General features: G+C 38.7%; 2 protein-coding genes across 10 annotated transcripts in view; one reads left to right on the top strand and one right to left on the bottom strand.

Annotated features, from left to right (window-relative positions):
• Positions 1-6,649, bottom strand: part of hec (calcitonin receptor hector) — a 188,678-nt gene extending 182,029 nt beyond the window's left edge. Inside the window, exons 1-3 of one of the 7 annotated variants that reach the window (XM_072302221.1) lie at positions 6,255-6,649; positions 5,548-5,900; positions 4,684-4,927 (exon numbers count right to left, since the gene is read on the bottom strand). The gene's annotated coding sequence lies outside the window, so the exon portion shown is untranslated. Of the gene's footprint in view, positions 1-4,683; positions 5,002-5,547; positions 5,901-6,254 lie in introns of all 7 variants that reach the window. The other 6 variants (XM_072302223.1, XM_072302220.1, XM_072302222.1 and 3 more) reach the window with 6 other exon arrangements.
• A 14,138-nt stretch (positions 6,650-20,787) lies between these two features.
• On the top strand, positions 20,788-26,091 carry LOC109039747 (E3 ubiquitin-protein ligase RNF181). Of its 3 annotated transcripts, none has more exons than XM_019055381.2 (5): positions 20,788-20,996; positions 21,741-21,960; positions 22,861-22,970; positions 23,629-23,781; positions 24,880-26,091. In XM_019055381.2, the coding sequence occupies exons 2-4, from the start codon at positions 21,768-21,770 to the stop codon at positions 23,761-23,763; spliced, it is 438 nt and encodes a 145-aa protein (XP_018910926.2). In that variant the 5' UTR covers positions 20,788-20,996; positions 21,741-21,767; the 3' UTR covers positions 23,764-23,781; positions 24,880-26,091. The 3 variants fall into 3 exon arrangements, with proteins under 3 accessions (XP_018910926.2, XP_072159040.1, XP_072159041.1); XM_072302939.1 differs by having other exon boundaries at positions 20,788-21,117; XM_072302940.1 differs by lacking the exon at positions 20,788-20,996 and adding an exon at positions 21,076-21,211.
• Positions 26,092-27,255: the final 1,164 nt, after the last annotated feature.

The raw sequence follows: 27,255 nt of genomic DNA, 5'->3' as shown, positions 1-27,255 counted from the left end.
GAAAATGCTCCGCATGATGAGCCATTGAAGACGGAAGTAGTGCCCTCCAAAATGTGCACCTATTTGTTCTATCGTATCCTTAACTTGAAAGAGATGAAAAGTATTTGCAATTCCTTTCAGTTCTGCATGGCTCTCTTGTGATACTATCGAACAATACTGCATTCAACTGAAAGTAATTAGACTGAATCAGTAGAAAGTCATATTGTAGAAAGGAGTTAGCTTTTTCGGTTTATTGTAGCAAAGAAATAAATGCCATAAATTTTTCTAAGTGAGCCAGAAAAATTAGTTTCTTTTCGCGTGATGCAGTTCAGTTACTTTACAGATGAATGCAAACTTGGTATTATCGAGAAAAATAAAACCGCAAAGAAACGTAGCCCGGACGCATTTTCGCTCCTCTGGCGTAAGGACGTATCTTCATTTCCGCATGAGTCTCAAAAAGCATGGTTTTATATGCGAAATAGAGCTCACGTGGAAATTGAGACATGCCTTTAAGTCAAAAGGGCGACAGTATGTAAGAAGGTGGTACAATAGTAATTAATAGTAAAATAGGCCAAATGGTACAATAGTGCTGCGTCCACACAATTTTGCTGGGAAAACAAGGCCAAAAAGTTCGAAAAAAAAAGAAATCAAACATTTCTCTTTGGCCTCGTTTCCCCCGCAAAATAGTGTGGATGCAGCATTTTTTTACCACCTCTCTGCAATTAACGCTGCATGGTATAGTCACAAAGCAACACGGAACGGCAATTTTAATTTGAAAAAGTAATACCTAAAATTTGGTACATTTTGGCATGGTGCCTTGACTAGAATTTTGACAAAAGATAAATGGACAAATGGATATCGGACCTATGCACGCTAAAAGGAAGTATATTGCATGCAAATAGTTCTCTTTAGCATCCATAAGTCCAGCTTAATAATCAGTGGCGTGGCATGAATTGCGACATATCGATTGATATGCCATTCAAACCTATGGTAAAGAATCGATTATGAAGGTGTTCGCTACGAACACCCTGTTTATCGATCCTTTTCCATAGGTTTAAGTGGCATAACAATCAATATATCGCAAAGCACGCCAAGCCACTGATGATCATAGAACAGAACTTTTAACAACGTGGATGAGGGATTAAATAGAAACGTAGAAGCCAGTTTTGTCACCTATTGCTAATCATGCTAATAATTCTTGATTTGCCTTGTTTGTTTCAGATGCGGCTGAAGAAACGGGCTTGGGGGGAGGAATCGCTGAGGGGGGAGGTTCCCAGGGAAGGGGGGTTCGTGGGGTTGGGAAGTATCGCGGATTGAGGATTCCCAGGGGGGAGAGTCCCGGGGAAAGGGGGGTACGTGGGGTTGGTGCGGCATCGCGGGCTAGGGTTTCCTAGGGGGGCTCCCGGGGAGAGGGGGGGATGTTCGTAGGGTTTAAGTAGGATCGCGGAGTAGGGTTTCCCAGGGGGGAGGGGCCGCGGTGTAGAATCACGGGGGGAGGCGTAGGATTTTTTTTTTTTTTTTTTTTTTTTCTGCGACTGGCTTGCTGAGATCCTCCGGGGCGTTACGTCCCGGGGTCCGCCGTCGCCGGCAGGGGCGCCCGCCGGGACCCCGTGGTCCGTTGGGTGTCCCTGCCCCCGACCCCCCGCGAGGGGGGTCTTTGCCCCCCCGCAAGGGGGGGCTTTTTCCCCCCTCGCGGGGGGTTGGGGGTGGGGGCGCCCAGCGGACCCTTATGGGGTCCCGGCGGGCGCCCCTGCCGGCGACGGCGGCTCCGGGGCGTTACGCCCCGGAGGATCTCAGCAAGCCACGAGTGGAAAAAAAAAAAAAAAAAAAAAAAAAGGGAGGAGGTGGGAAAGGAACCTGGGGCCGGAGGCCGGGGTTGGGGGAGGCCGTCATCGTGACGGGATCGTCGTAACGGGATCGTCGTAACGGGATCGTCGTACCGGGATCGTCGTACCAGGATCGTCGTACCGGGATCGTCGTACCGGGATCGTCGCATTTTTTTTTTTTTTTTTTTTTTTTTTTTTTTTTTTTTTTTTTTTTTTTTTAGGTGCTGCTGCTGCTGCTGTTCCCGCAACCGAAGGTAAGATACCGTTTTATTTCGCCTCATTGCTAGATAAGGGTTATAATCGTTAATCAGTTTTAGTGGGCACTACTTCCGTCTCACGAGCAGAGCTGATTTTTAGCAGAATCAAAAACGGCATGGAGCAGAGGAAGCTGGAGCTGCGTCAGCGTTGGTAAGTGTGCTATTTTGTCCCCCCCCTCCCCCTCCCCCGTGGATTAGGGCTCATGGCGACACCACGTTAAAAAAAACGCGCCGAAAGCTCTACCTCCAGGAGCAGTACCGTATCATTTTCCTTGATCGGACTCACCTAAGGTGGTGTGGAAATGAGCCTTTCAAAAGTTGTTTCCCCCATTCCTTTTCGAGTTGTGCTTTCTAGTTTCTAGCTGTACACATGAAAAACATAAATAAGTAACGTCAAAACCTGAGAATCTTTTTATTGAACCGTGCGAAACTGAAATTTTCAGGTGAGAGCAACACGAAGCTGTAGAAGTGTGAATTTTTTTATATTTTTTTTATATATATTCAGAGTAGAAATTCAAAATCTTGTAAGTGTTATCAGGTGTTGCTACACCTAATGATCTAAGTTTCTAATACTTGTAGACCAAATTTAAAGAAAATTTCCTCATGAAGACAGGGCATTTAGGATCTTTTACGCTGAGGAGCGACATGCATATTTTAGCAATAACCTGATGACGCTCGCCAGGTTTTGAATTTCTGTTCGTCATGTATCGATGGCTAAATGCGAAAAAGATGTATCTCAATTTAAGCGTTTTAAAAACCTCCGATTATATGTTTTATTCTCTGCAAGGATTACTAACCAAAATGGTTCCTTGAAGTTTTCTATGATTTACTTAGAATATATGATTATAAGTATGTTGATTGATATTTACTCAAAAAATAAAACATGATCTAACTTGACAAAACTTGATAAAACTTGACTTTTCGTCGCAAACTGAAAAACGCACTTTTCACTTTTCGTCGCAAACTGGAAAACGCATTTTACGAGTTCAGCTATGAAGATGTGACCGTCAAAGGGCCCCAAGTAGCACAGATTGCAATACGTAGTAATCTATATTATACAGCTACAAGCAAAATCTTGGAAGCACTATTTCTGACGAACTACCGGACCGATAAGGATGATCTTTACATGTATGTCATCTGTAGTAGATGTAGATGTGCAAAAAATTATGAAACCCCGAACTTTTATGTTGTAGAGCTTTTAAAGCTCATGTCACTTAAGTCCAATGTTAATAGCGTGAGAGATATGTCGTTTCCGCTAGAAACTTCAAGGTGTGGGATTCTACCTGAGTGACTCGAATGAACAATAAAACAATGGAAAAGCTCGTGAAGGGCTCCTCATTTGAAGAATTGAGGAACGGTGCATCGCTCAGGGTTCAAGGTTCAAGGTCCAAGGTGTAAGGTTTAACTCGATTTTTCCTGCATTCTTCCGTCTTCGATTTGTGGCATTGGTCAATTCACTTGATTGCTGAATTTCTATTAATATTTACAGCAAATAAACAGCAGCTACAAAGTGAGACGGCATGCGCTGCGTCGCGTCGGGACGGACCAAATATTATTAATTCTTAACGGTCGAAATCCGATTTTTTTTTTTAAATCAAGTATTTAAAAATAACATAATAAATGGAAATTTCTCCAGTAAGTGGACTGTGAAATTATGTACATCCAGCTATTCCTCATCATTTACAAATCTGAGTGTTACATCAAAAATTTTGAAATCGATGCAGCTCGAACACAAAATGGTACGAGTATATTAAAATGGAAGAACATTTTTGCCTAAACATATGCGTATAGGGCCCGCGAAGCGCCCTCCTGGGGGTTGGGCCGCGTAGCGGTCAGGGGGCAGGGCCCCCTAGTTACATAATGTAAATATTGCTACATTCAACTGAGTGTTGTGTATGTTGCCTAGCTCCTATTTGAAGGGGCCCCATTTACTGAAACTTATTGCAATATATCGACGGTGTAAGTCGGCAATCACATAACTCGGAAAACGCGATTTTTCAGGAGAGGGAAAAAAACTCTCTACAGTCCTCATCTTTGAAGGTAGAGGAGAAATAATTCTTAGAGACAGCAAGAATAAGATGCTTCATACGACTCTATCATCATTTTGAATAATATTCTTGTCTGTCAGGAGAAATGACCGAAAAACCGAGTTACCGCTGGGAAGCAGAAACAATAATTAGTATAATGTTTGTAAATGGTAGGTACCTATTTATAAGCGTAGTTAAGTTTGAGTCCACCGACTCACCAGCTCATATTTTAATCTCTCTTATTTTTATCAATAACGTAAAAACGGTTAATACTTTTGTAGTTCTGTTGTATTTACAAAATAAAAAAAAATGTTCACGATTCTTCCCGGGAGAGCGCGCGTTGTGTACAAATGCGGCGCGACGGCACGAGTTATGTGTTATTGGAATTAACGCCGAGATATGTGTTTTGAGTTTTACGTTTTCTAGATTTTTTTCGACTGAAATATTTTGACAGCAGGTAAAGGGCATCTACTACACTTCATCTCTGCAGCTAACTCAAAACCGCCAAAAATCGAGTTATGTGATTTCCGACTTACACCGTCGAAATACAATACAGATAAATAAAGGCACTTTGTCATTCTTTAGGAGACTTACCTCGAAAACTTGTATCCTTGTAAAATCACCTCCTCTTCTTTTCGCCGAAAAGAATCAGGAATATACGAAATATCTCAACCACAAGTTACGTGGAGCAATGTGCACTCGGTTCATTCAAAAACTAGTTTCAATTTTTGCATTTTTCAAATCTGTTCACTGTTATCGAAAATAAGTTCATAAATAATTAATCCAGGACATTTCGCACTCTCGACTTCCGGCACTGTGTCAGCGGTTCCCTCCGATGCTTGAGAAACAAATATTACTTCCACCCCTTAAAATTTCAGTCGAGAAGTTATGCGGCACTCTAAACTAAGACTGCTGTTAAACGACTTAGTTTAGAATCTTAGTTGTCACCCGATTAATTGTATTCATTTCTCATACTGGACCGTCGCACACTGGACCGAGTCAATAGGAGAGGTCAGACAAAATCTGAAAACTTTAAAAGCTTATATTTTCAAAAATATGAAACTAAAAAGTTTTAAAGTGGCCTTAATGGTGTTTTCATGAAATTTTCCCACAGAAACACTCGTTGAAATTGGATTTGTGACTATGTAAACATCAAAATTTGAAATTTTAGCCCGAAAATTTATGTCCGACCTCTTCTATTAGTTTGTTCCACTGTGCGAGAGACGATTCGAATGAATTCCTCACTGTCAATTCTTCCCTCACCTCAGAGGCATCCAACAGAGGCACGCGTTATGTATTTTTAGTTTTAGAAATTTATCACGTCGCATGAAAGGCATTAAGATTACAATTTTTCTCGACTGAAAAATATCCCAAGATGGTTTATCGGCGTGCATTAACTGATGAAAGAAATCAAAAGTAAAAGAGAAACGTGGTAATGAAGACAATTCAAGAAAATACTTCAAGTATGTTTGCTTTTTTTCTTCAACACAAGTGTTCAGACACATTAGGAAAATTTAAGCCTGAAAAATCGTTCGATTCCGTGTAGGTAAGTTCGATGTCCTGACATCTATATTCGATTGGACTGTTTGCAGAGGTGATTTAAAATAAGTATGTTTCAATAAAGCATGGAAAAACAAGAAGCACTGTGCATAGTTGAATTTAAAAAATGGTTCAAAGGTTCAATTTTATTTAATTCAATTTGTTTCGATCCCTACTTTACACTTGCTTAGAGATGGCTGAAACGTTATAAAGCGTTATTTCAATCGCTACAATTTTATCATTGTGCGTATACTTTTTACTTGCCCGCTCCCCTAAGGTATTTTTAAATGAAAAAAACAAAAAAAAAGAAACATGTTTTGTTTCAAGTTTGAGATTGGCACCGATAAATCGTTTCCCGTACGAAGGACCGTAACTTGATTCCAAAGTTGCAACACTGAATCTTACAATTCAATTTTTTACTAGAATGTGCCTTTGTAATTTGTGTCCAAAAATTTTCTGTTTTTTGCGTGAGATCAGTGAGTCAGTGAAATTTTCAGTTGGAAATGTCCAAGGTTTTTCTCGGAAAAATGTATTACGCAAGAAGAAATTTGGCAACATTGAAATTCAGTTACGTTCTTTCGCAAGCAAAACGACAAAATTCCTCGTTTAGTCGTTCCTTTTTTTACCTCGTTCTCAATCCAACCGGAATTTTCTCCGAAAATGCCCAATGTATATAACAGCACTATTTTCCCCTCAAAATGATTCCACTCGTCCCATCACGAGGAAAAAGTTCACGCACACTACACAGATCCAATTTCGTGTATCAGTCACAGATTATTTCAACAATTTCAAAAACGACTCTTGTGGCGGGTGCACGGAGAGCATCACGCACACGCGTGACTCGAAGCCCCAAAATTCCACGTTCACGTTGACGCGACGCCAAACTCGTCGAGCCCGCGAGAAATGCAACAAGCGTGAGAGCGTGAGAGAGCAAACGCCGAGAACCGAGGGCAAAAGCAACACTGAGGGCACGGGCCAACCACGCGACACCGGGACAAGACAAGACTAGGGACACGGGATCTAGACGCGCGCACCCCCCCCCTCCCCCCTCCCATCCGCATTGGTGGGGCCCCCCGGCCTTTAATGTCCCCGTGCATCTGGCCGTGTCAATATGGGGATCAGCGGCAAGGCTACTCCGGCTAAAAGTGTTACCGAGACGCGAGATGTCCGACTTGCGATGCTGCCGAGCTAAGCTTCAGTTACACGATCAAATTGAGCCATCAAACTAAAGCTCTGATTGGTGGAAAAAGACCTGAGGTGAGGATGCGAACAATGAGAGGCCCGATTTGATGGCTTAATTTGATCGTGTAACTGGACCTCTATGGCGAAGAACGTCGTGCGATCATTCGGAGGTTGCCACATTTGATTTCCTTCGGAGATAAAGGGCCATTCAATTATTATTACATGACGCACTTAGGGAGAGGGGGCTCGAGCCCAATGTTACGTAACAAATCCGAGCCAGGGGGGAAAAACGTGCGTCTTTTTGAACAATCTTCTCCTTTTTTATTTCAATATTATTTTTGCGTGATATTTTTTTCGATTGTAGTCATCAGCATATACGTAAATTTTTCCTCATCAGTGGCATTAGGCGTTGTTGCGGGAGGTTGTAGATTCCGCCGATTTCATTTTTCTGGAGTGTAAATTCCGCCGATTTATCATTCCCCCGATTTGTGAATTCCGCCGATATGACGTCCACCCAAAATGTAAATTCCGCCGGTCAATGTTTTTGAAACAGGATTTGTAAGTACTGCAAATTTGCTTACCTCTATGTCTATGAGTTGAAGTCGGAGAGGAGAGCGTAGAAAATAAACATTTAGGGTGTAGAGAGCCCCACGTCAAAAAATAAACAAAAAAGAGACCCATGTCGTAAGAAGACCAACAGTTTTTCACTTTTTCACTGTGCTGAAACGGTATGAAACTGTTTTAACAAATTTGAAACGGTCTTGGTGAATTTTAAATTTCATAATTGCATTGTCTACGTGTGCTTTTTGCCTTTTGACGTCTGACCGAAGCTTGGCTGAGACCCGACACTTTGAATCCGGACGTACAAATTTTCCACGATTGCGTGTGCCTCGAACTTATTTTTCGGCAACACCGAATCCGATTTTCGCCGCGCATTATAGCGATCGCAGATCTACCTTCAAACAGATAACATCTTAACTTGATGCTCTTGCCGAATATGAGTGCCGTTCCAAAAACATTTTCCTTTTCCTCCATCGGCGGAATTACACTCGCTCGGTGGCACCTATCGGCGGAATTTACACTTTCGGTGGATGGAAAATCGGCGGAATTTACCCATTTTCGGCGGAATTTACTAGCGCCCGTTGTTGCTTGAGTTCAACTCTTTCAAACGGAGAATATCCATAGTGACGTCGCCACTTATTTTAGGGTCTATATGGACGGTATATTTACATGGACGGTGAAACTACGAAAACACGGATCCAAGCTCAAGGAGATGCATAATTGCCGATTATATAAAAGGAAAGCGGCGAAATTCTGCCCTAAATTTGGCTACGCTGCACTCGTCGTAATTGCAGTTCTGCTTTCTTTGGCACCGGAAGCGTAGGGCCTTTATTGAGACATTAGACTTGACTCCTGCAACGATACCACTATTCGACCTCTTAGGCGCGCATTCTGCCTACTCTCTTAATTGAAGGAGAATCCACGACGAAAAATGAAATTTGTGATCACTCTATTTTTACGCTTTCGTCGCGTTTAGAGAATCGTTAATCAACATACTGGGGAAAAGGTTATTTTAGTCGCCTTACGTTTTAAACTCAGGACACTATAGGCCGGATCCATAATCGTTCTTTAAACAGTTTTTTTTCTCTCTCAAGAAGGCTCAACCGTCATATTGATGGTTAGGTATCATAAATACCATCTCGATTGTAACTGTGCCAAACCTCACTCATGTACGTTTTCTTTTTGTATTTTATGAAGAAGTCAAACAAGTGTTTTGCTTTCCTCTGCATTTTTTTATGATTGTGGTGGCAAATCATTGCAATCCCTTTGCAAAGATCTACTTTTAAAGTCGCGCAGTAGGATTTTACAGAAGATTTGTGGGAATTGTCATATTTAGGATGCTGTGTTAACGGTCTCATTAAGCCTTTCTCAATCAAAGTATGGAACCTGCCGATGGAAAAGAGCTATTAATAAAAGAACGAGGATAAATATGGCCTGCGTCTATTTAGTAAGAAAATCAATCCAACAATAATATAGACCAATCGGAAAACTCCAGGATATTTTTTGAAACGGGCGATCAGAGAATGATAGTCCCGAATTCAGGAAAAGTGAATATACGGCCTGGAATTTTCGGCATTTGGGATGGCTCAGATCAACTGATTTGAACGTGCGTTCTTGAATGGGTGAAAAATTGACCGGAAATGAGGCAGCGGCATTTCCCTTGTAGCAAAAGCTGTTGATAAGTTGGCCTGTGCATCATCAATGCCCGGTTCATTGGTGTATTTCCGCATTTTTTCGTTTCCTCATTCCTAAAGGGCTTGTGATTTTTTTGTCATGGGAACGGAGTTCCCCATGATATTACAATCGTTCCGTTGCTATCGCTATGGGATTCCCTGTGCCTCTGCGACCTTGAGCGTTTCGCCCAGTCTTCGATTTTTGGTTGATTTTCCGATGTATCAAAAACCGTTGTATTTTTTAGCCAATCATGTCTCTACGTCAAGTTGTGTTGATTTCTAAAATTCGCTTTCAGCGAGTTTTTTTCCACCTTGAGATGTCGTGTCTGACTGGTAAATCTGCGCAGAACCACGAAGTTCCGATTTTGGGCAAATTCTTTTTCTTGGGAGGTTCTGATTGGTTATTTTTCGCCATCAGTTTTCTGTTCGTTGGTGCAAAAGATCGCCTACCTCGGTGCTCTTGAGAAGCCGCCATTATCCCACCTCAAATTTGACAAATAGAAATAAAGACATAATAACCATCGTACAAGGTGGAAAATTGCTCTGGAGGACTCGTTACGGACAAAGAAGTCAAAATCAGAGCTTGATTGATTGATTTAATTCATGGATACGCAAATATTGCCTTAGCTCAACTGCCGCGATCGGAATGCATGCTGGGATGAACCTCGAGACACATTAAAACAGTGCGAACCATGGCTCCTACATGCAGCAATGCGCTTAGCTGATTTCTCTCATATCCCAAGCGTCAAGGTCCCTTGTGATAAGTCCCGCCCATTGCCCGAGTCTTTTGTATGCTATTTTTACTCCCTCACACACCGATTCGTTATAGCCTAGTTGACTAATCCGCCTCATATTTTTGATTAGGTGCGGGCAATAGGCGATCGGGAGTTCGATACCCGACGATGGGTGTTACTTTTTAATGGTTGTATTGAATGTTTTAGACTAATCATCAAAAAATAATTAATACTAGATGATAAATGTACGAACATTTTCTCGTGAGTTAATATGTTAAACAAAAATACTGGAATATACCTCCTTCATATAATCAGCCACATGTTCCCCCAAATTAATGACGTTATTTTCTTTTTTCAATAAAGTTAATTTGCATTCAACGTTCGTAAGTTAAGCAAAAAGTACCTATTGATACAAATAGAAAGACATGAAAATAGTATGTCGAGCATTTCAGTTGTTTTTTTTTATTTATTTTTTGTTTTTTTGTTTTTTCAATCAAACAAATTGACTGGAACTAGAATCATTGTATCTCTGAAGACAAAAGCTAAGTTTTTTGATACAGAAATACTAATATATTCATCCTTTATACAATCAGGGAGATGTTGACCCAAATATTGATGTATATTTGCTCTGTTCGCCCAAATTAATGATGGTATTTTCTTTTTTCAATAAAATTAATTTACATTCCACGTTCTTAAAGCAATATTTTCTCCGAAATTCAGCAAAAAATAACAATTTATACCTACGCAAAAAGTAAATAAATAAATAAATAAATAAATAAATAAATAAAGCAATGACATGAAAGTAGTACCTATAGGTAGTACACATTTAACATTTCAGTTACATCTATTTGAATGAAAAAAATGGCAACTTAGGAAGCACATAGGTCACTTATGATGCGTATTCGGGCATATGCGTAGGGTAAAAATATCATACTTTACGCCGAAAAAACGAAACTGAAAGATAAATGCGTTAACTTCCGAAAACCATACATAATCCAACGAAAATAAATAATTGGTAAATAACAGCTTTCTTGTATGCAAAGAAAAAAAATTAAAAATGTTAAAAAAGAGATGTCGACACAAAATTACATAGCCCCTTCAATTCTGAAGATACTACAAACGAACTGTACCTTAACATTTTCATATCCCAGAAGCAAAAGTTCCCATGACGAATATTGCTATCGCTAGCGATTGCAAAAACCAACTTGTATCTTTTTTATATTCTTCCCTCCCTCTCCCCTTTCTTTTTTTCTTCTTTCCTTCTTTTCTTCTTCTGTTTTTCGTAAATCATATGACTCACTCTCCTCCCCAATACTACGCTACTCATGCCTCAATAGATGTTTCTCAGAGAATAGTTTCGCGGCAATGAAAAACTTGAATAATAATTCGAAATTCTGAAGCGGAAATTTTCTAATTAGTGGACTCATCCAGAGATCCATGCACGTGCTGGCAGCCAAAAAATCATATATATCAGTTTAGGAGATCTTTGTGAAGTGAATTGAGTGGCATCAACCATAATGCAGCCTAAATACATTAAAAGTTTTCTAATCTTCCAGCGCATGTTATTTTCTTTAACCGAAAACTTAGCAAAAGTCTGCCTCAAAATTTCATCGAGTACAATCTTAAGCTAAAGAAAATTCACAGAGAATTATAAATTATAATGGTGTTCGGTTTTTGGTAAAAGAAAAGTAAATAAATAAAAATGTTGGAGGAATTTGCCAACATGAAATATAGATAGCATCAACCAGAATGAAATTAACTACATCCCACGTTGCCTAGCCCTGGTAAACATTGTCGATAGGAGCTGCGTTTCAAAATACCATAGGAGTTCTTATAGCCGACTGAAGAAGGCGATAGAAAATTATATAGCTGGCTGTAGAAAGTGGAAAAAATCATACGGCCGGGCTACACGAAGCGATGAAAAATTATACCTACAGCCGGGCTGTAGTTTCTATCGCCGGGCTTTACGCTTTATCGCCTGGCTGTTGCTTTTTCGCCATCGGCTACAAAAGTCTATAAGAAATTGTGTAGAAATTCGTGTGCTTTGTAAATCCTTAAGCTTGTACGGAATCACCTTCATATTTACAAAACGCACATATTTTCCTTTACTACATATTTTTTGTCATCAATTAAAATGAGAATAATCCATACAGAGTGTGCAAACATTTCAAAGTCATGAGTTGAAAAACGCTGACTCCACGAGATTAAATATTGGAGCCTAGCGGAGCAGCGCGCGGAGGCGCACTGGCCCCTACAAACCTAACAGAGATACTTCACGCATTGCGCAATGCGTGAAGTATCCCGGTTAGGTTTGTAGGGGCCAATGCGCGTTCCGCGCTGGCTGCCCGCCCGCCGCGGCGCAACGCACCACGACGCTTGAAGCAACTATTTCACACCAGAGGTATTGCACAGTATCATACGAAATTGAAGGAGCTCCAACATATTAGGAATGGCAGGCATCCTTCAAAAGTACGGAGCTTTCCTCGCAAAATAAATCAAGATAGCTGCCTCTCAAGATAGAGCTCTACTCTCTCTTGGCCCTACGGCCCAAAAAGAGAGCGGTAGTCCAAAAACTCACTAAGTCCTTTTTTTTTTTAAAATTTATTCTTGAATTACGCCTACATAGAGTATCATAGAGTATTAACAAAAACTCACTAAGTCCTAGCATCCGTAATTAGTAACGTTTAGCCTACACTTTATCGCCAGGCTGTTGCTTAATCGCCATCGGCTATAAAAGGCTATAAGAAATTGTGTTGCCGGCGAAAGAAGCTAAATTGGAAATCTTACAGCCGGCTGTAGGTCTATGGTATTTTGGAACAAAGATTCTACTGCCAATTTTTACCAGGGAATTTTTCCTTTTTTTCCAACAGAGCACTTTTCCTAAAGAAAGTCCCTATACTTCCTCTTCTCCTCCTTCTTTCATGTAAGTGCGTAACAACCGCAACAACAATAGGCCTGTTCCAAACTTTTGCCATAGCAAAAATAAGAGTTATTTCCTGTTGAAAATGCCTCAAAAATCACGATGAGCGCATCGGCGAAGTCTGAAATGCACTCATAATTTCACAATCTGCGTAAGAAATTTGCGTTTTTTTTTAAGCTTCCCGCCTCAAAAACGATACTACAGCACAGGTGAACATTTTATTAGAGGAGTCGCTCCATCGTCGGCAATGTTCATCATGGCCGACGCATTTCCAAACTTACGCAGATTGTGAAGTTAGGAGTGCATTTCAAACTTCACCAATGCGCTCATTGTGAGTTTTGAGGCAATATCTGTAAGAAAAACTCTTAGTTCTGCTCTAGCAAAAGTTTGCAACAGGCCCATTGATGAATAAAACGATGAAATCATTCAAAATGAGAGAGGACAGAAGAGAAATAAGTCGGAACCTTTACCAACGATGGAAAAGTTCCACTCGATGTACTCCGATTGAAAATATACTCCTCGAGAAAAAAGCATTTTCCAAACCGAATCCTCCCCGACCATGAACTTCAAAATAAGCGACGGCGAGTCGGCGAGAAAGACAAATTATGCGTGCTTTTCGCTCCGCATTTACCGCTGAAGCGTCAAACGTAGCTTTAAAACGGAGCGTATCGTGTTCCGTATCCATTCGAGAGGAGTAAGAAGACCAGCGACATAATCCTCGGGTGCGATTATGAATGATCACGTTACCGCCTTACTGAGGAGAAACGCCGTATCGACATTTGAATTTTGCCAAATTTCCTCTGATAAAATATTCATTTGAGATATTTTTAAGGCATTGCTCTTGAAATTATCTCGTGCACTATAGTATAAATGCAAAGATAATTCCCTGAAAAATTGAGAGAAAATATAATTAAATCTTTCCCTTTGTATTTCATCAAATGCGATTTGTCAACGTTAAAAGGCTCTTGCTGTGTTCTTCCTTGACACGACGGTTCATCGGTTTAACACACGGTAAAAGCAAGCGGTTACAGCATTGCAACTTCCAACAACCACCATAATTTTAACGATTCAAAAACGTAAATATAACTTTCTAATCATTATACCCCAGTACCATTAAATTATGAAGGTTTTTTATTTTTTTTTACAAAAAAAGAAGAAGAAGAAGGAAAGACTCATATGTGAACCAAAATTATTAAAATATAAGAATTAATAATTAAGAAACATTTTATGTTCTTCTTCACGCATTCTGTTTAAAATAATTTAATGGACAAGCTTAAAAGGCTCTCTTCTTTTGCCACAAAAAATGCATGAAACTTTCTCGCGAGAACGAACTCTTCAAAAAAAAAAAAGAAAAAAGAAGAAGAAAAAAAAGTGCTTGGAGAGAAACCCTTCTTGTGCATTTTTAAAATGGACCTCATGAAAAGTAAAACATAGATGGAGAAAATGATGAAAAAATCTGCCTTAAAATTTTGAACAATTTTTAAAACTTTGTTTAAACAATCAAATATTCAATAAATACAGTTACAAAAACGAGGCCCGATTATGCATTTTCTTTCTTTGGCTGTGTTGCTCACGTAGCCTCTGAAGCACCACTACAACAAGAAGGCAAATGGAACCAACACAATATGGAAATAGAGCAAGGGAACGGACGCGTGTTGACGGCGCAGAGATACAACTATTCGTACTCGATGGATGTCCGTGTTGCGTCTGCAAAATTGAAGGCGCGATGGCGCGATGGCGCGAGGCGTGAACTCGCAATGCTCCGCTCATCTGTGCTGCCAATGAGGTGTCAGTCGCTGTGATTCGGGAGAAAAATTAAACAACGAAACTTGATTACGATTCTTCTATCTTTAGCTGTGTTGACACTCGACTTGTTTTATTTCTTTTTCAAGTTGATGTCTGGATCTTTTTTTAGGATTTATGAGTAGACCTTCATCTGAAGCTCGTATGTACTGGCCCCATACGTACATTACAACCCAAGGGCCACATGTTGTTAGCAAGCTTCGAATCCATTTGACCCATCTCGGTCATTTGAGGGTTAAAAGACGTTTAAAATCACCCAACATGTTCTTACATTTTTTATTACTTGAAAAAAAGGTAAATGAAAACGACACGTCACATTTCCGACCTTTGACCGTCCTCGGTTTCTTTGAGATCTCAGGTAAGTAATTTCCTGTTTAGGTTTGGAGCTCCTCGATTTCATGACAATTAACATTCGATGCTTGTGCAAATTTAGCTTACTCTGATTAGATTTCTTTTTATTTACATAACGAATTTCGAAAATAGCAAAATTACCAAAAGTAGTTATTCCTCCTCTAGCTTGAGTGTAGCTTTCAAACTGGCAAACTGGCAGTCCTGGCCCAGTAAAACCTCGGCTTGCATCAATAATTTTAATCTGTAATCGAGCTATATTCTGTCCCTTTCTTTCTTTTGACCGTATCTTCCACTTTCTTTCTCTCATTGTAAAAGAACGATCTTCTGTACCCCTTTTTATGCGATAAATAAATAAGAAAATTAAAAAAAATAAATGAATAAAAAAAACTGGCAAATGCGTATTTTGTCTCGGAAGGTGACGAACCCTCTACTTTAGATTTGAAATCTGAAACCAATGATGGATCCACTTTTGACACGCGAATATTTTTCATGCTCAAGGATTGCAAAGAGATTTCGATTGATTGTAAAAATGCCTCGTCTGAAACCTTCCCCATACTTATTATATTATTTTTTCACGTCGGGCAAAACATATCGAACTATGAAACCAGAGCTCCATGATTTCCGTATGTAGTTCACAGTAACACTTGGTGGGGATTTTACATCTCATATTAATGTACCTGTACTTATAAAATTTACCTACTTCTTGCCAAATCGTGCTGAAATTTCTTAAATATACCAAAACGTCTCTTGGATCCAGAGTCCTCTTAAAAAATTTGACAAGAAGAAATCTTCTATATTCAGTCAGATTTTCGCTTTAACCCTTGGATCCGCTTAGATTAAGAGGCTTGATGGCTCTCGATTGAAGCGAAAGTCCTATTGAATTAAAAGTATTTTTTCTCACCATTTTTTTTTTTTTTTTTTTTTTTTTTTTTTTTTTTTTTTTATTTTTTTTTTTTTTATTTAAATCTGGGCTCTGGATCCAAGAGACTTTTTTTTCAGTGATGCACGACTATCGGTGTGGTGGCTTTACTCGTAGTAAGCCTTAAAAAAGCTGAACATAAATCCTCGCAGTTTATGCCTGAAAACTGTTGACATCCGAAAAAAAATGTGTACGTAGGTGTTATTTTTTAAATAAAATTGAACTGAGCGCAGTTTTCCATATTTCATATTTTCCTCGATGTTAACGCTAGAGTAGCATTATGTAAGTTTCCCGCACCAATGAGTGTGAGAGGGGTAGCAATATGTCATTTGGACGTATTTCTACCAAACAGATCTATGTGGAGGTGAGAAATATGGGGTGTGCTCGTTAGTTCTCTGGCCGTAAGAGTGAATGAGAATAATAAAGCGCCAGTGACGTCAGCGGCAATGATCGAGCACACGCGCGAGGGGGTAATCGTCGTCGGGGCGCTTTAACTCATGAGCCCTGTCCACAACGCTCTCTTGCCGTGCCCGCGGCTCATGACTGCCGCATTCAGTTGGCACACAGGTCTGTTTGATAGAATGTAAAATCCCGCTTTTCCAATTCTTCAAAAGGAATCACGCCCACTTTTACATTGCTTCTTATGCAGCTCTCTAGAGCACACCCCATATTTCTCACCTGCACATAGGTCTGTTTGGTAGAAATACGTCCATTTTTACTACCGCTCTTGCAATGTCACGAGTCCCGAGGGTGTGTTTTTTTGCGAGCGTGTGAGTGTGGACATGCATAGCATGCCTCCTGAGCAGTCCTTTGATGAGCTGAAACATGCCACATCTAACTGAAGAGTAAGAGAGAAACAGCGATATATGTTGTTCCCTACTATACGCTCAGAAAAATTCTAGAATTTTTTAGTACAAGTATTACTATTATATAGTATGCTTGTATATTCACGTAACAAGTTTGATCTGCACAACATAATAAAAAGAAAAATACAAAAAGAAACCGGGGTGCAAGATGAAAAGAAAATAAATACTATTCTGAACGACACGGCAATGGAAAAGGAAATCCCGAAACCTCTCGAATGGTATATATTTTCTTTTCATCTTGTTCTCCGGTTTTTTTATGTGTTTTCTTTGTATACTACTATAAGGAGCACTAGTATATGTATACTAGTATTTCAGTATATTTCAGAGCGACACCTCATTTGCGGCATAGATCATAGACCGGAGCACTGCGAATTCACGCCGAGCGCTATCGCGCCTTCAATTTTGCGGATGCTACACGGACATCCATCAAGCACGAATAGTTGTATCTCTGCACCGTCATCAACGCACGCCCGTTCCCTCGCTCTATTTCCATATTGTGTAGGTTCCGTTTGTTTCATTGTAATTGGACCACGTTAAGCAGAATGGAACCAAGCCACATCAGATATTGCCAAATTTAATAGGGCGATTTCACTTTTTACAAGAGAACGCTCGTGCAGATTCCTTTGAAAATGTTAAATAATTTGCTTCGCACCATGCAGAAAATTCACTGAAATCACGAAAATCCGCACAACTGTTTTCAAAAAGTTGAATTACCCAATTGAATTTGGCAGTAGCTCTTGTGGCTTGGTGCCTTTCTGCTTAACGCGGTCCAATTTATTGTGGTGCTTCAAGGGCTACGTGAGCGAGAGCTACATGTGTTTTTGCGTCATTGAGCGAGTGACCACGCGATCTTAAATAGACTAGGTACATTTTGCAAAAAGGAACCAAGAGCATTTCAATGTTGCTAAGCTTGTGCAACTTCTCTTGTCTTGGAAGCAAAACCTGGTCATCTATAAATATTGTCTATTTCACACGCTAAAAACTGTAAATTTAAGACAAAAATTACCAAGTAAATTTCATATTTTGCATGATTTCAGTAATTTTATTGCAAAGGGTGAAGTCGCACAATCTTAGCAACATGGCAATGCTTCTGGTTCCTTTTTGCAAAATGCAATCCAAATATCCTTATGCGCGTACTCTCTTTGTAATGAGAGGAGATTATTTAATCAAAGCGTGTACAGTTTCCAATTCAGATGTTTTCAAAACACTGCTCGCGCTATATTCCTGAAAAATAAATTGAGAGGCAGCCGCCTGGGAGGGTTTCAATCCTCATTTGAGTCCTCTCAAGCTCATAGGCAAACATGCCAAAATTAAAAAATCGACCAACTTATTTCTTTCTTATCTTTGCCTCCGAACAACTTTTCAGCATGTCAATTATTATGAGTAATGAAAAATGGTTACGCTTGATCCTATCGCGCGAGGGCTAATAAGTGCCGAGAGGATAAAAGCTGAGACAAGAGGAACCAATCCGTCAAACGGCTCAAAGCCCTTTGCTACGGTTACGCAGAGGAAAGCTCCTTTGCAGTTGAGGGGGACATCTCAGCTGAGTGGTAAGAGCTTGTCGGGGACCGGGTTTTTCAGGAAATGGGGTTAAGATCCGATCATCATTCGAGCTGCTTACGTCATTGAGTGGTCCGTGAGTATCATGTTTCTTTCTTATTAATTCCGGAACTGTAACTCGGAATAACACCGAGGTCAATCTTTGAGGTTTTTTGGTCCAAATTATATGCCCCTATACGTATAGAATCAGTAAGATATTATTTTGACCTGAGGAACTACCTGAGCAAACAAATAGACTAAAAGTATAGCATAAAAAATAAATAAATCTACTATTTATGTCAATTATCGAAGAACAGCACACTGAAACATACCGAGTAAGTCGACAAATATAAATAGGAGATGAAACTATACCAGACTGCGTATCTCGTTTGCGCTATTTAAAAATCTCCGCTTCCATTTCATTATTTTGAAGGAAAAGAAATCATTATCTATTCTTGAAATTTTCACTGAGTTTTCTTCGCACTGAGAAGAAAAAACACGGAAGTTTTCAAAAATTGACGTTGAGAGGTTTGCTATTTAAAAATAAAGTATAACAGGAAGTCTACAACGTCGCAAACCGAGATACGTGGTCGGGTTAGTTTCACCGACGAAATACAAGTACCTATCTAAGATAGTAAACAAGTCTATGACAACATGCCTGACGTTCCGAAGTTTCTCCTCTTAGCTGAACTAGCCGCACTCTTTTTTCAGTAAAAAATTCATATTCAAGAGAAAATATTGTGAACTTGAAAATACTTAGGTGTTGAATGTTAACGTTAGCAGTCTCAAGGAAGAGTAATATCCCAAGCCTCTTTTAATGGGTTCGATCTCGAAAATCGACGTGATTTGATTCTTTCCTGTTAAACTAGGTCCGAGTATCGATAATAGTATTTTTTATAGGCAATGTGAAATCGATTCTCTCTCCAATATTAAGTAAGTATCATCGCACCACCTCTCCACGGCGCCAAGATTCTTAAAATATTGCCGAAGGATGGTCTGTGTGCAGCTTTCAGTGAATGTTCTCTACGTCAAGATGAAAAATTCACAGGGATTTTCATAAAATATCGTTGACGGCGTGTGCCCCCACATTGAAGTGAGTGAAATATTTCAAACTCTCAACTCAACGCAAGACTTGCCTACCTCGGGAGCCTCCCATGACGCGAGATTACTTCGAGGATGCTCCGCAGGCAAAGTAGGACTCTAGCGAGGCATGACTCAATTTTCAATCATAGAACGGCGGAGCGACAGTGCATTTTCCTCCGCTCCGCATTGCGGCTGAAAAATATTGAATCCAACCCCTTAAAGTCTAAACAGTCTCAGGTTTTGGTTCGAATGTAAGCCTCTGCGAATCGAACTGTCTTGGTAAAATTTTACTCGATTAGAGTCTATTGTTGGGTTTGATTACGTGCAGTGTTACCAAACCACATTACGAAATTCGCTCTCTAAAGGAGTAAAAAGAGTGCAATCGAAACGATAGGGGTTTAAAGATTTTGCACATTTGTATTTTGCCATACTCAACTATCGAGAGCGAGGTAGGCTAGGAAACATCTTCTGTAACAATAGGCGTAGCTTGGGTGTACGAATAGTAGCTTGAGTTGTTCATGTAAATAACGCACTTCTCCGACATTTTTGACCCGCTTCCCTCCTTTAACGCTATTCGTAAAGCAACCCCCCGGACCCCCTCAATAATTACGTGATGCTCAACGAGCCCCCCTTCAGATCGCCAAAAATTGTGAAGATTGATATGTAATTCTGGCACGCTGACACACCCCCCCCCCCCCTCCTCGTAATGTAGCGTAACGCAGGCTCATACCCACTCTCTCCCCTAGAGCGTTACAAAATTAATGAACCCTCCCTAACTGTTCGCACAGGGGAGAATTTCATGAGCCGCCGCCTACGGCGCACTACAGTCCAGAACTCAAGAATAGGAAGAAATAAGTCGAATAATGACTGAAAGATCACGACAGTTTCGTATCTGATGTTTCTGCGAATCGTTTATTTCGAATGCGACGTCAAATTGCCTACATTTTAACACCCTGGCCTATTAATTGTGGGCAAGTTTATGGCACGCGGCGGCGCGGAACGCGCACCGACGCCTACAAACCTAAGGGGATACTTCAAGCATTGCGCAATGCGTGAAGTATCCCCTTAGGTATGTAGGCGTCAGTGCGCTTTTCGCGCAATGCTTGAAGTATTCTCTTAGGTTTGTAGGCGTCGGTGCGTGTTCCGAGCTGGCAGCACGCCGCGCCGCGGTGCCCCTGTCGGACGGGGGGTGAACGATTTTTTGCGGAGAGAGTTTCCTGGCGGTGAGACTCGTAAATCGAGGAAATTTTATTTTTTTTATCTTTTTTTTTAAATGTTTGACTTTTAAAATTACACACTGGTCGTAGCCGTATGCAGTAATAAGTGAACTCTCACCACTAGATGGAGTGAAATATTGAAAGGCAGGTCGCAGGTCGAGCGCCGTACGCGCTGCGGTCGACGCAGGGCGGCTCTCATGAAATTCTGCCCTATGCTCTGTAGCGCGCCGAGATTGCGCCGAAATGACAGGAGCGATCATTTGAATTTCCCGCTTGGATATTTGAATCCGGATGCGTGTTTTGTTGTTTGTTTTCCTTGGCAGAGGTTAGGTTTTCCCTGAACTGGAAAATCACGATTTTGATTTCACCACAATAAACATCTAGGAAAATTCAGACAAATCTTGAATAAGTGTAGATCAGTGTCTATTTAACGCTCTTTATACAGTTCTGTTATATTTAAAATTTTTAGTCAATTAAGTATATTAACTTTAAATTAGTTCATGCCGTGTTAATTTCGAAGGTAATTGCTGACAGCTAGTTGCTCTTGTTAATACTCAGTAATTTTTAGCTGTACCAATTTAGAAGTTAAAAAATAGTACGTATTTAGCGGTCTAGCTATCTTCTCTAGATTGCAACCTACGGTGATTTATTATTTTTTTTTTTTTGCTGTTATTTTTGTGGCTCTGCAGTTGCAATATTTGCCAATTCGGAGCGCTCTGCTTTTCTCTCTTCCTAGTACGTATTTTTCACTTGCATGAGTTGAAATTCTCCGTCAAATACGTTTATGCATTTTAAGAGAGTACTTAATAGGTCTCTATCTTCATTTTACCATTGAACCTATATCTTAGAGCCTACTGTTGAACTGATGTCGAAGAATCTAGATGTCAGATCTTCTGTCTCCGAAAGTGCAGGAAATGTCTTAATATGGACCCAAACTTCCTTTCCCATACGTACCAAACATAAAATCTATTCGAGCTTTAAACTTTGCATAGTATTTATCTGCCACCCTTCAGTCCATATGAAAGGGCGGATCGTTCAGCTCACCAAAGAAGGGACTTATCTCTTCCAAGCTCGTGCCAAAGCTAGGAGATTAGGTATAGCTTTCAATGTTTGCTATGTTGTAAGTCCATAACGTTGAGGGTTATGCTTACTTATTGAGACCAGGAAAAATTTTGGCTCAGCGAAATGTTATTGTAGCTTACAGTTCTTCGTAGATTTTAATTTTGAAGCGCGTGTTTGTAATGAAATTGTGCTTTTTTTGTAGGCAGCAAAAAAAACTCTTCTCACAAAAATGGCGGACTATTTTCAAGAAATGGGTTGGGAAGAACTACGTGAGGGAGAATCACCAAATCATTTGCTTCATCTCGCTAGACTCCTAAGGGACTATGGGATGTTTCAAGAACTCGGCGAGGATCAAAGGCTCCCACCACCGGCTGCTAAATCTGTTGTCGATAGCTTGGAAGAGATTACTGTCAGTTCTGAAGGTAAGCTGAGTGGAGTAGTGAAGACAACTGCACATTTTACACTAAAGCAAAATTATAATTTTGCTTGCCAATTAGTTTATGTTTTACTACTTTTGCCACACGAGGCTAGACCTCTTGGCATTTTTTATTTTGTAGTGGCCTTAACTTAATTTGTATTATGTTTTTTCTTTTATTAATAAATGAATCTAAAAAAAAAAAAAATCTAAAAAAATAAGCAGAGTCAACCCAATGCTGCTGCGGAGATATACTCAAGGGCAGGATTCAGGAGGGGCTGGAGCTCCTCAGACACAGCTGAATGCTCCAGGGGTGCAAAATCTGCCTGATCATGCGATCTGCGGATCATGTCATTGCTGAGGAAATTTTTAGGAAAATTAAGAAATTTTTTCCTGAAAAATTTTTCAGAAAAAATTCCAATGATTTATGAATTGACATTTTCAATTTTTCAGAAGACGTTTGCCTTTCAAACAAATGTTCAAAATAGAAAAGAAAATAATAAGTCATCACTATGAAAAAATTGGGGAAGAGAGGAAATTTTTAGGAAATGAGCGAGAAACAGATTCTAGATTGCTGGGTAGAAACGTTCAGCCAAATGACACTTTTTAGTCAGTGAAACTCTCATGTTATTAACTAAACTTAAAGACACTTCAGGGTATCTCCACGTAAAAATAAAATAAAAAAACTGTCTACCATTTTATTCCTCTGAATGTAGGTAAAATGAATGTCATTTATTCTTAATGAAGAGTGTATCTGCATGCGAGGGGATTAAGAGAAAATTCTTTGCCATTAGCCCCTCTTAATAGCCCTTGCAATGTCTCAAGAATCACCCTCAATAAACTCTAACATGTAGTTTAAATTTTTCTCTGTTACGGCCTTAACTTTTTTTGTTTCTCTTATTTCCAGAATCTCAGTGTTCAGTCTGCCTCAAGAATTTTTCTGTAAATGAAATTGCCAAGAAGTTACCTTGCAAACACTTTTTTCATCCATCTTGCATTCTACCATGGCTTTCAAAGGTAAGTTCTTCATAAGACATCCACATATCGACGGTGTTAGTCGGCAATCACTTAGCTTGGTTTGCAGCGTCATAGACTTCCTGTCATACTTTATTTTTTAAACGGAAAACTACTCAACGGCAATTCCTTAAAACTGCTGTGACTTTTCTTCTCTGTGCAAAGAAAATTTTGCATAAACTTCAAGGACTGATGTCAATTTGTTCTCCTTAAAGAAATAAAATAGAGGCGGAGGTTTTCAGACACTGCAAACGAGATATGTGATTGTGAACTTACGCTGTCGATATGTTATATTTTGTTTTTTTATGAGCATTAATGCAAAGCATCCAGTTTCAACTTAAAGTTTACTCTGTGCCAAGTGGTGCCACGGCAGATTGACTTCTTAAGAATTTGATGTTCGGCATTCTTTGTGTATATGCATAATCTGGTCAAAATTTACAATTTCAAATTTCATGAAAGTTATCCTTGTTGGCCAAAAGTTTGGTGGAAAGAGTTCCTCCCAATTTTTTAGGCCCTGTCAGCTTCTTAGTAAAAAAAATTAAATACTTCTGATGAATAAAATAAAGATACTTCGAATTATAAAGTTTGATTAAATATTTCTAAAATTGTTCTCCACTCCATCAAACAATGTAAGAAATAAATTTTCATTGTTTTTTTCAAGACCAATTCATGCCCTGTGTGTCGACATGAGCTACAGACGGATGATGAGAGCTATGAGTTATATCGGAAAGAAAAAATCAGAGCTGTGCAAAGAGAAAAAGATATAGAATCTCTTCATGATTCAATGTTCTCATGATATTGGTGTACTTCCATGGTAAGTTAAAACAAAGTTTTTTTTTCCATTCATCATCTATTTGTTTTACATATCATCAGCACAACTGGAAATTTTGTACTTATCTCGATTAGCGAAGTGGAGGATTACTGTTATACTTCATTTTATAGTTGAGACCCAAGCAGTATATATCTACAATTTTTCTGCGTTGTTCGGAAAAAATTCTGTGAAAATATGAAGCCAGGAACAAAGTTTTACTGTGGAGGAATGAGATAAAGCACTCCACTTAAGATAAGTGTATGGTCTACCAGTTTAACCATACATATTTATGTGCCTCCTGATGTATCATATTTACAGGTTGCATTGAAATTTGAGATGATCAAGATTATAATTCAAGGTTGCCAAGTTGTATGATAAAAATTGGATATTTTACACATGTTTAAATGGAGAAAAGTGCTGGTATTTCAGTTTTATCTGGCAACAATGTTACGATGCTTCCGATACATATTATCTGCCAACTTGTTTTACTTTCTGTTTAACTTTTGCTGAGCTGTGCATTGTTAAGTTGCCTCATGATAGAACAGTTCTGAGTGAACGCTTCGAATCAACTGCTTGGAGTTCAGTTCGTTCATTGTGTTTGGCTTGACATCAGCAAAAACATGTTTGACTGGTCAATCTATCATGCTAAATTCTTGAGCCATGAATTCTTCAGCTAAGGTACAAATGGAGCATAAAAGTAACCAAAAAACATCAGTGATCGTCATCAAATATGCCTTAAAATTGGTAAACTTAAGTCAGGCCAGTTACAAGATTATATTTAGAATCTTTTAGTGTGAGGCTAATTTTTCTGAATTCGCAATTTTGCTATTTTCCAAATGTTTCCTCCGGTTTTGCTGCTCCTTTTAACACATGATCTCACACACTTGATTTTTACTCTTGATCTTTATAAACTGCGAACAAGTTGGGAAAACTACTGGCACCAGGTGGCAAGTATACAGCCATTTAGCAAAAATTGAACTTTTCTGATGGAAGGCCGTAAGTCTTTGAAACTTGTTTGTGCTTGACATAGCATTTTTTTGTTCCAAATTCGCCTTTTTACACGATGATTCAAAATACAATTCCTGTGTTATTCTGTTTCAGATCGTTATGTTACCCATTCCATAGTTTTTTAGCTCATCCCTGTCGAATTATCTATCCAGTTCTCTTCTCAGTATTTTTTTCCACTTGCTTGGATGGATGTAAAGCTTTTGGTGAACCATTTTTTTTTTATATTCGTAAATGTATGTCTTTAATATTAAGTTATTGTGCTGGTATAATTCCTAAGATGAAATTTGGGAAGAATCTTCAAAGAGAAAATTAGATACTCTTTTACGATTGGTGGAGGCTTTAGTATTTACAACAAATTTTTCTTGAAGTATATCATTGGGTATGTAGGAATATTCAAAAATACAAGGACCCCATCTCCAAAGCACCTTCTCGAAAATGATCGTTTCTCAATTTCTGAAAGCTCTAAAACAGTCCAAAATATCTACTGCCTAGTGATCAGTCCCATGATGGAAAAATGAACAGTATTATAATGCAAATAGTGAGAGAAAGCAAGAGGGTAGAAACACGGCTTTGGAAGAGCAGCAGAATCCTAATGTATTTCCTAATGTATGTATGCAGGAAAATTGATCAAATTAGCAACGAGACAAACAATAATTATATTGTTTTAATGTAATTTTTATTCAAGAAAAAATATTTACATTTTGAAAATTAAACATTAATAGGAACTTTTTCAATGGTGATCATGAATATTGAACGTACTTTTACATGTTGTCTCTTGTACGAGCCACTCTTAACTTCAAGAAAAAATTTTCAATGAGGCAGATATTTATGGGTAGGGTCATTTTAAGTTCCCCACAGTGTTTGACATTGAATATGTTTGGTGACCTTATTACGAATTACAAACATAATTTGAATGAATGTGCACATACATGTGTTCCTTTTTAATAAATTCATAAGGAAATACATTCCATTGATCTAGTTGCAAATTACCTGTGCTCTTTTAACGCTATGCAACTTTTATGAAAGTCAAGTACTTATGTACTACCTATAACATTAACAAATTGATACTGGACCACTGGAATTATTGACCGGGGTAAAAAATAATGCATCACAGAACACATTTTTTCCACAAAATTTCACAAAAAACGAAATTTGACTATCAAAAATGTCAATCCTCAAGTCATGAATGAGTAATTGATCTCCAACTTCCAGCTTGGGAAAAACTTGAGTCGATTTGAGTCAAATTGGACGCCAAATTCTGTGTGTGCTCTATTTTGAAATAATTCACTTGACTGATTTTTTTTTTGTTAAGTTTGAATAAAGTAAAGAAAAATGAAGATTTCTGGGAACAAACAACTGAAGTTTTTAAATTTAATTTTTCACTCCAGTCCAGTAGAGACAAAATCCATTAAAATTAGCAGAAAATGAAACGTGCCTAGAAATTTCGGAAAGCAGAGCTCTTTTAATATATCTCTTTGCTCCAAAATACAACCACTAGACTGTTCTTTCATCAGGGGAATTTTTTCAAGTGATGACTTATTAAGTTATCTTTTGTTATCATTTTATACCATTTTCTTTTGTGTAATTTTTGTTTTACTGATCTTTTGGTCCTGTTCTTACAAATTCCTTTCTGTTATTCATATTTAATTACAAAACATTTTTAAAATTTATTTCTCTGTTGATTCAATATCATGTTTGGAAATATTTAAAAAAATAAAATAAAATAAAATTATACACTCTCATTAAATGTTCATTTCTTTGAAGTGTCCCAACACTGGAATCTTGAAAATATTTTGAGCCATCACAAACATAGGAAAGCAAAATTCAATAGGTTCTGGTGTTTATTAAAAAAAGGGTCCATGGAGAGGCGACTATCGATATTTTTCTCTTTGAAATGATGGTAAGGAATCAATTATTGAGGTGCTCATTGCCAACACCTGTTGCTATGACTTTGTAGCAAATCATACAATCAATATATCAATACTTTTAGTAGGTCATCTTGTCTACTACAAATGCAATTGATTAAAAAAAAGTTGTTTTGTTTCACAAGTGTTGCTATTTCTTTAAATAAAAAAACACACCCTTTTTCATAGGTTTAAATGGTAGATCAAAATTGCTGCAAAGCTAGACGAGCCACTGAAAGGGGCAGTTCAATAATTATGTCTCTAATACTGCTTGTGCTCATTATGAACTTTAAAAAGACTCCGCTGTCGAAACAAATTTAAGGGCTGAAAAATGTACCTAATTATTTGTCAATCAGAATAACTCACAAATAGTACAGCACATGTTGTATTGTGAAATGTAGTCCACATCTCGACGGATGATAATGTTTTTTTACGTCATATGGGTTAAATTTAATATGTACTTGCACCATGAGTTGATGAGAATGCTTCAAAAAGTAATTTTTTTTTTTTTTTTTTTTTTTTTTTTTTTTTTTTTTTTTTCCCAATAACTTTTGAATGAATAGAT

Source organism: Bemisia tabaci, chromosome 7, assembly GCF_918797505.1.
Source record: "Bemisia tabaci chromosome 7, PGI_BMITA_v3".
NCBI lineage: Eukaryota > Metazoa > Arthropoda > Insecta > Hemiptera > Aleyrodidae > Bemisia > Bemisia tabaci.
The sequence above is the reverse complement of the archived record's forward strand: the minus strand, read 5'-3'. Positions and strand labels throughout refer to the sequence as shown.

Bases quoted from the DNA above. Each gene is read 5' to 3' on its own strand.
- LOC109039747 (XM_019055381.2), top strand. From the start codon at position 21,768: ATGGCGGACTATTTTCAAGAAATGGGTTGGGAAGAACTACGTGAGGGA. The intron at 21,961-22,860 runs GTAAGCTGAGTG...TCTTATTTCCAG, and splicing joins GATTACTGTCAGTTCTGAAG to AATCTCAGTGTTCAGTCTGC. The intron at 22,971-23,628 runs GTAAGTTCTTCA...GTTTTTTTCAAG, and splicing joins TTCTACCATGGCTTTCAAAG to ACCAATTCATGCCCTGTGTG.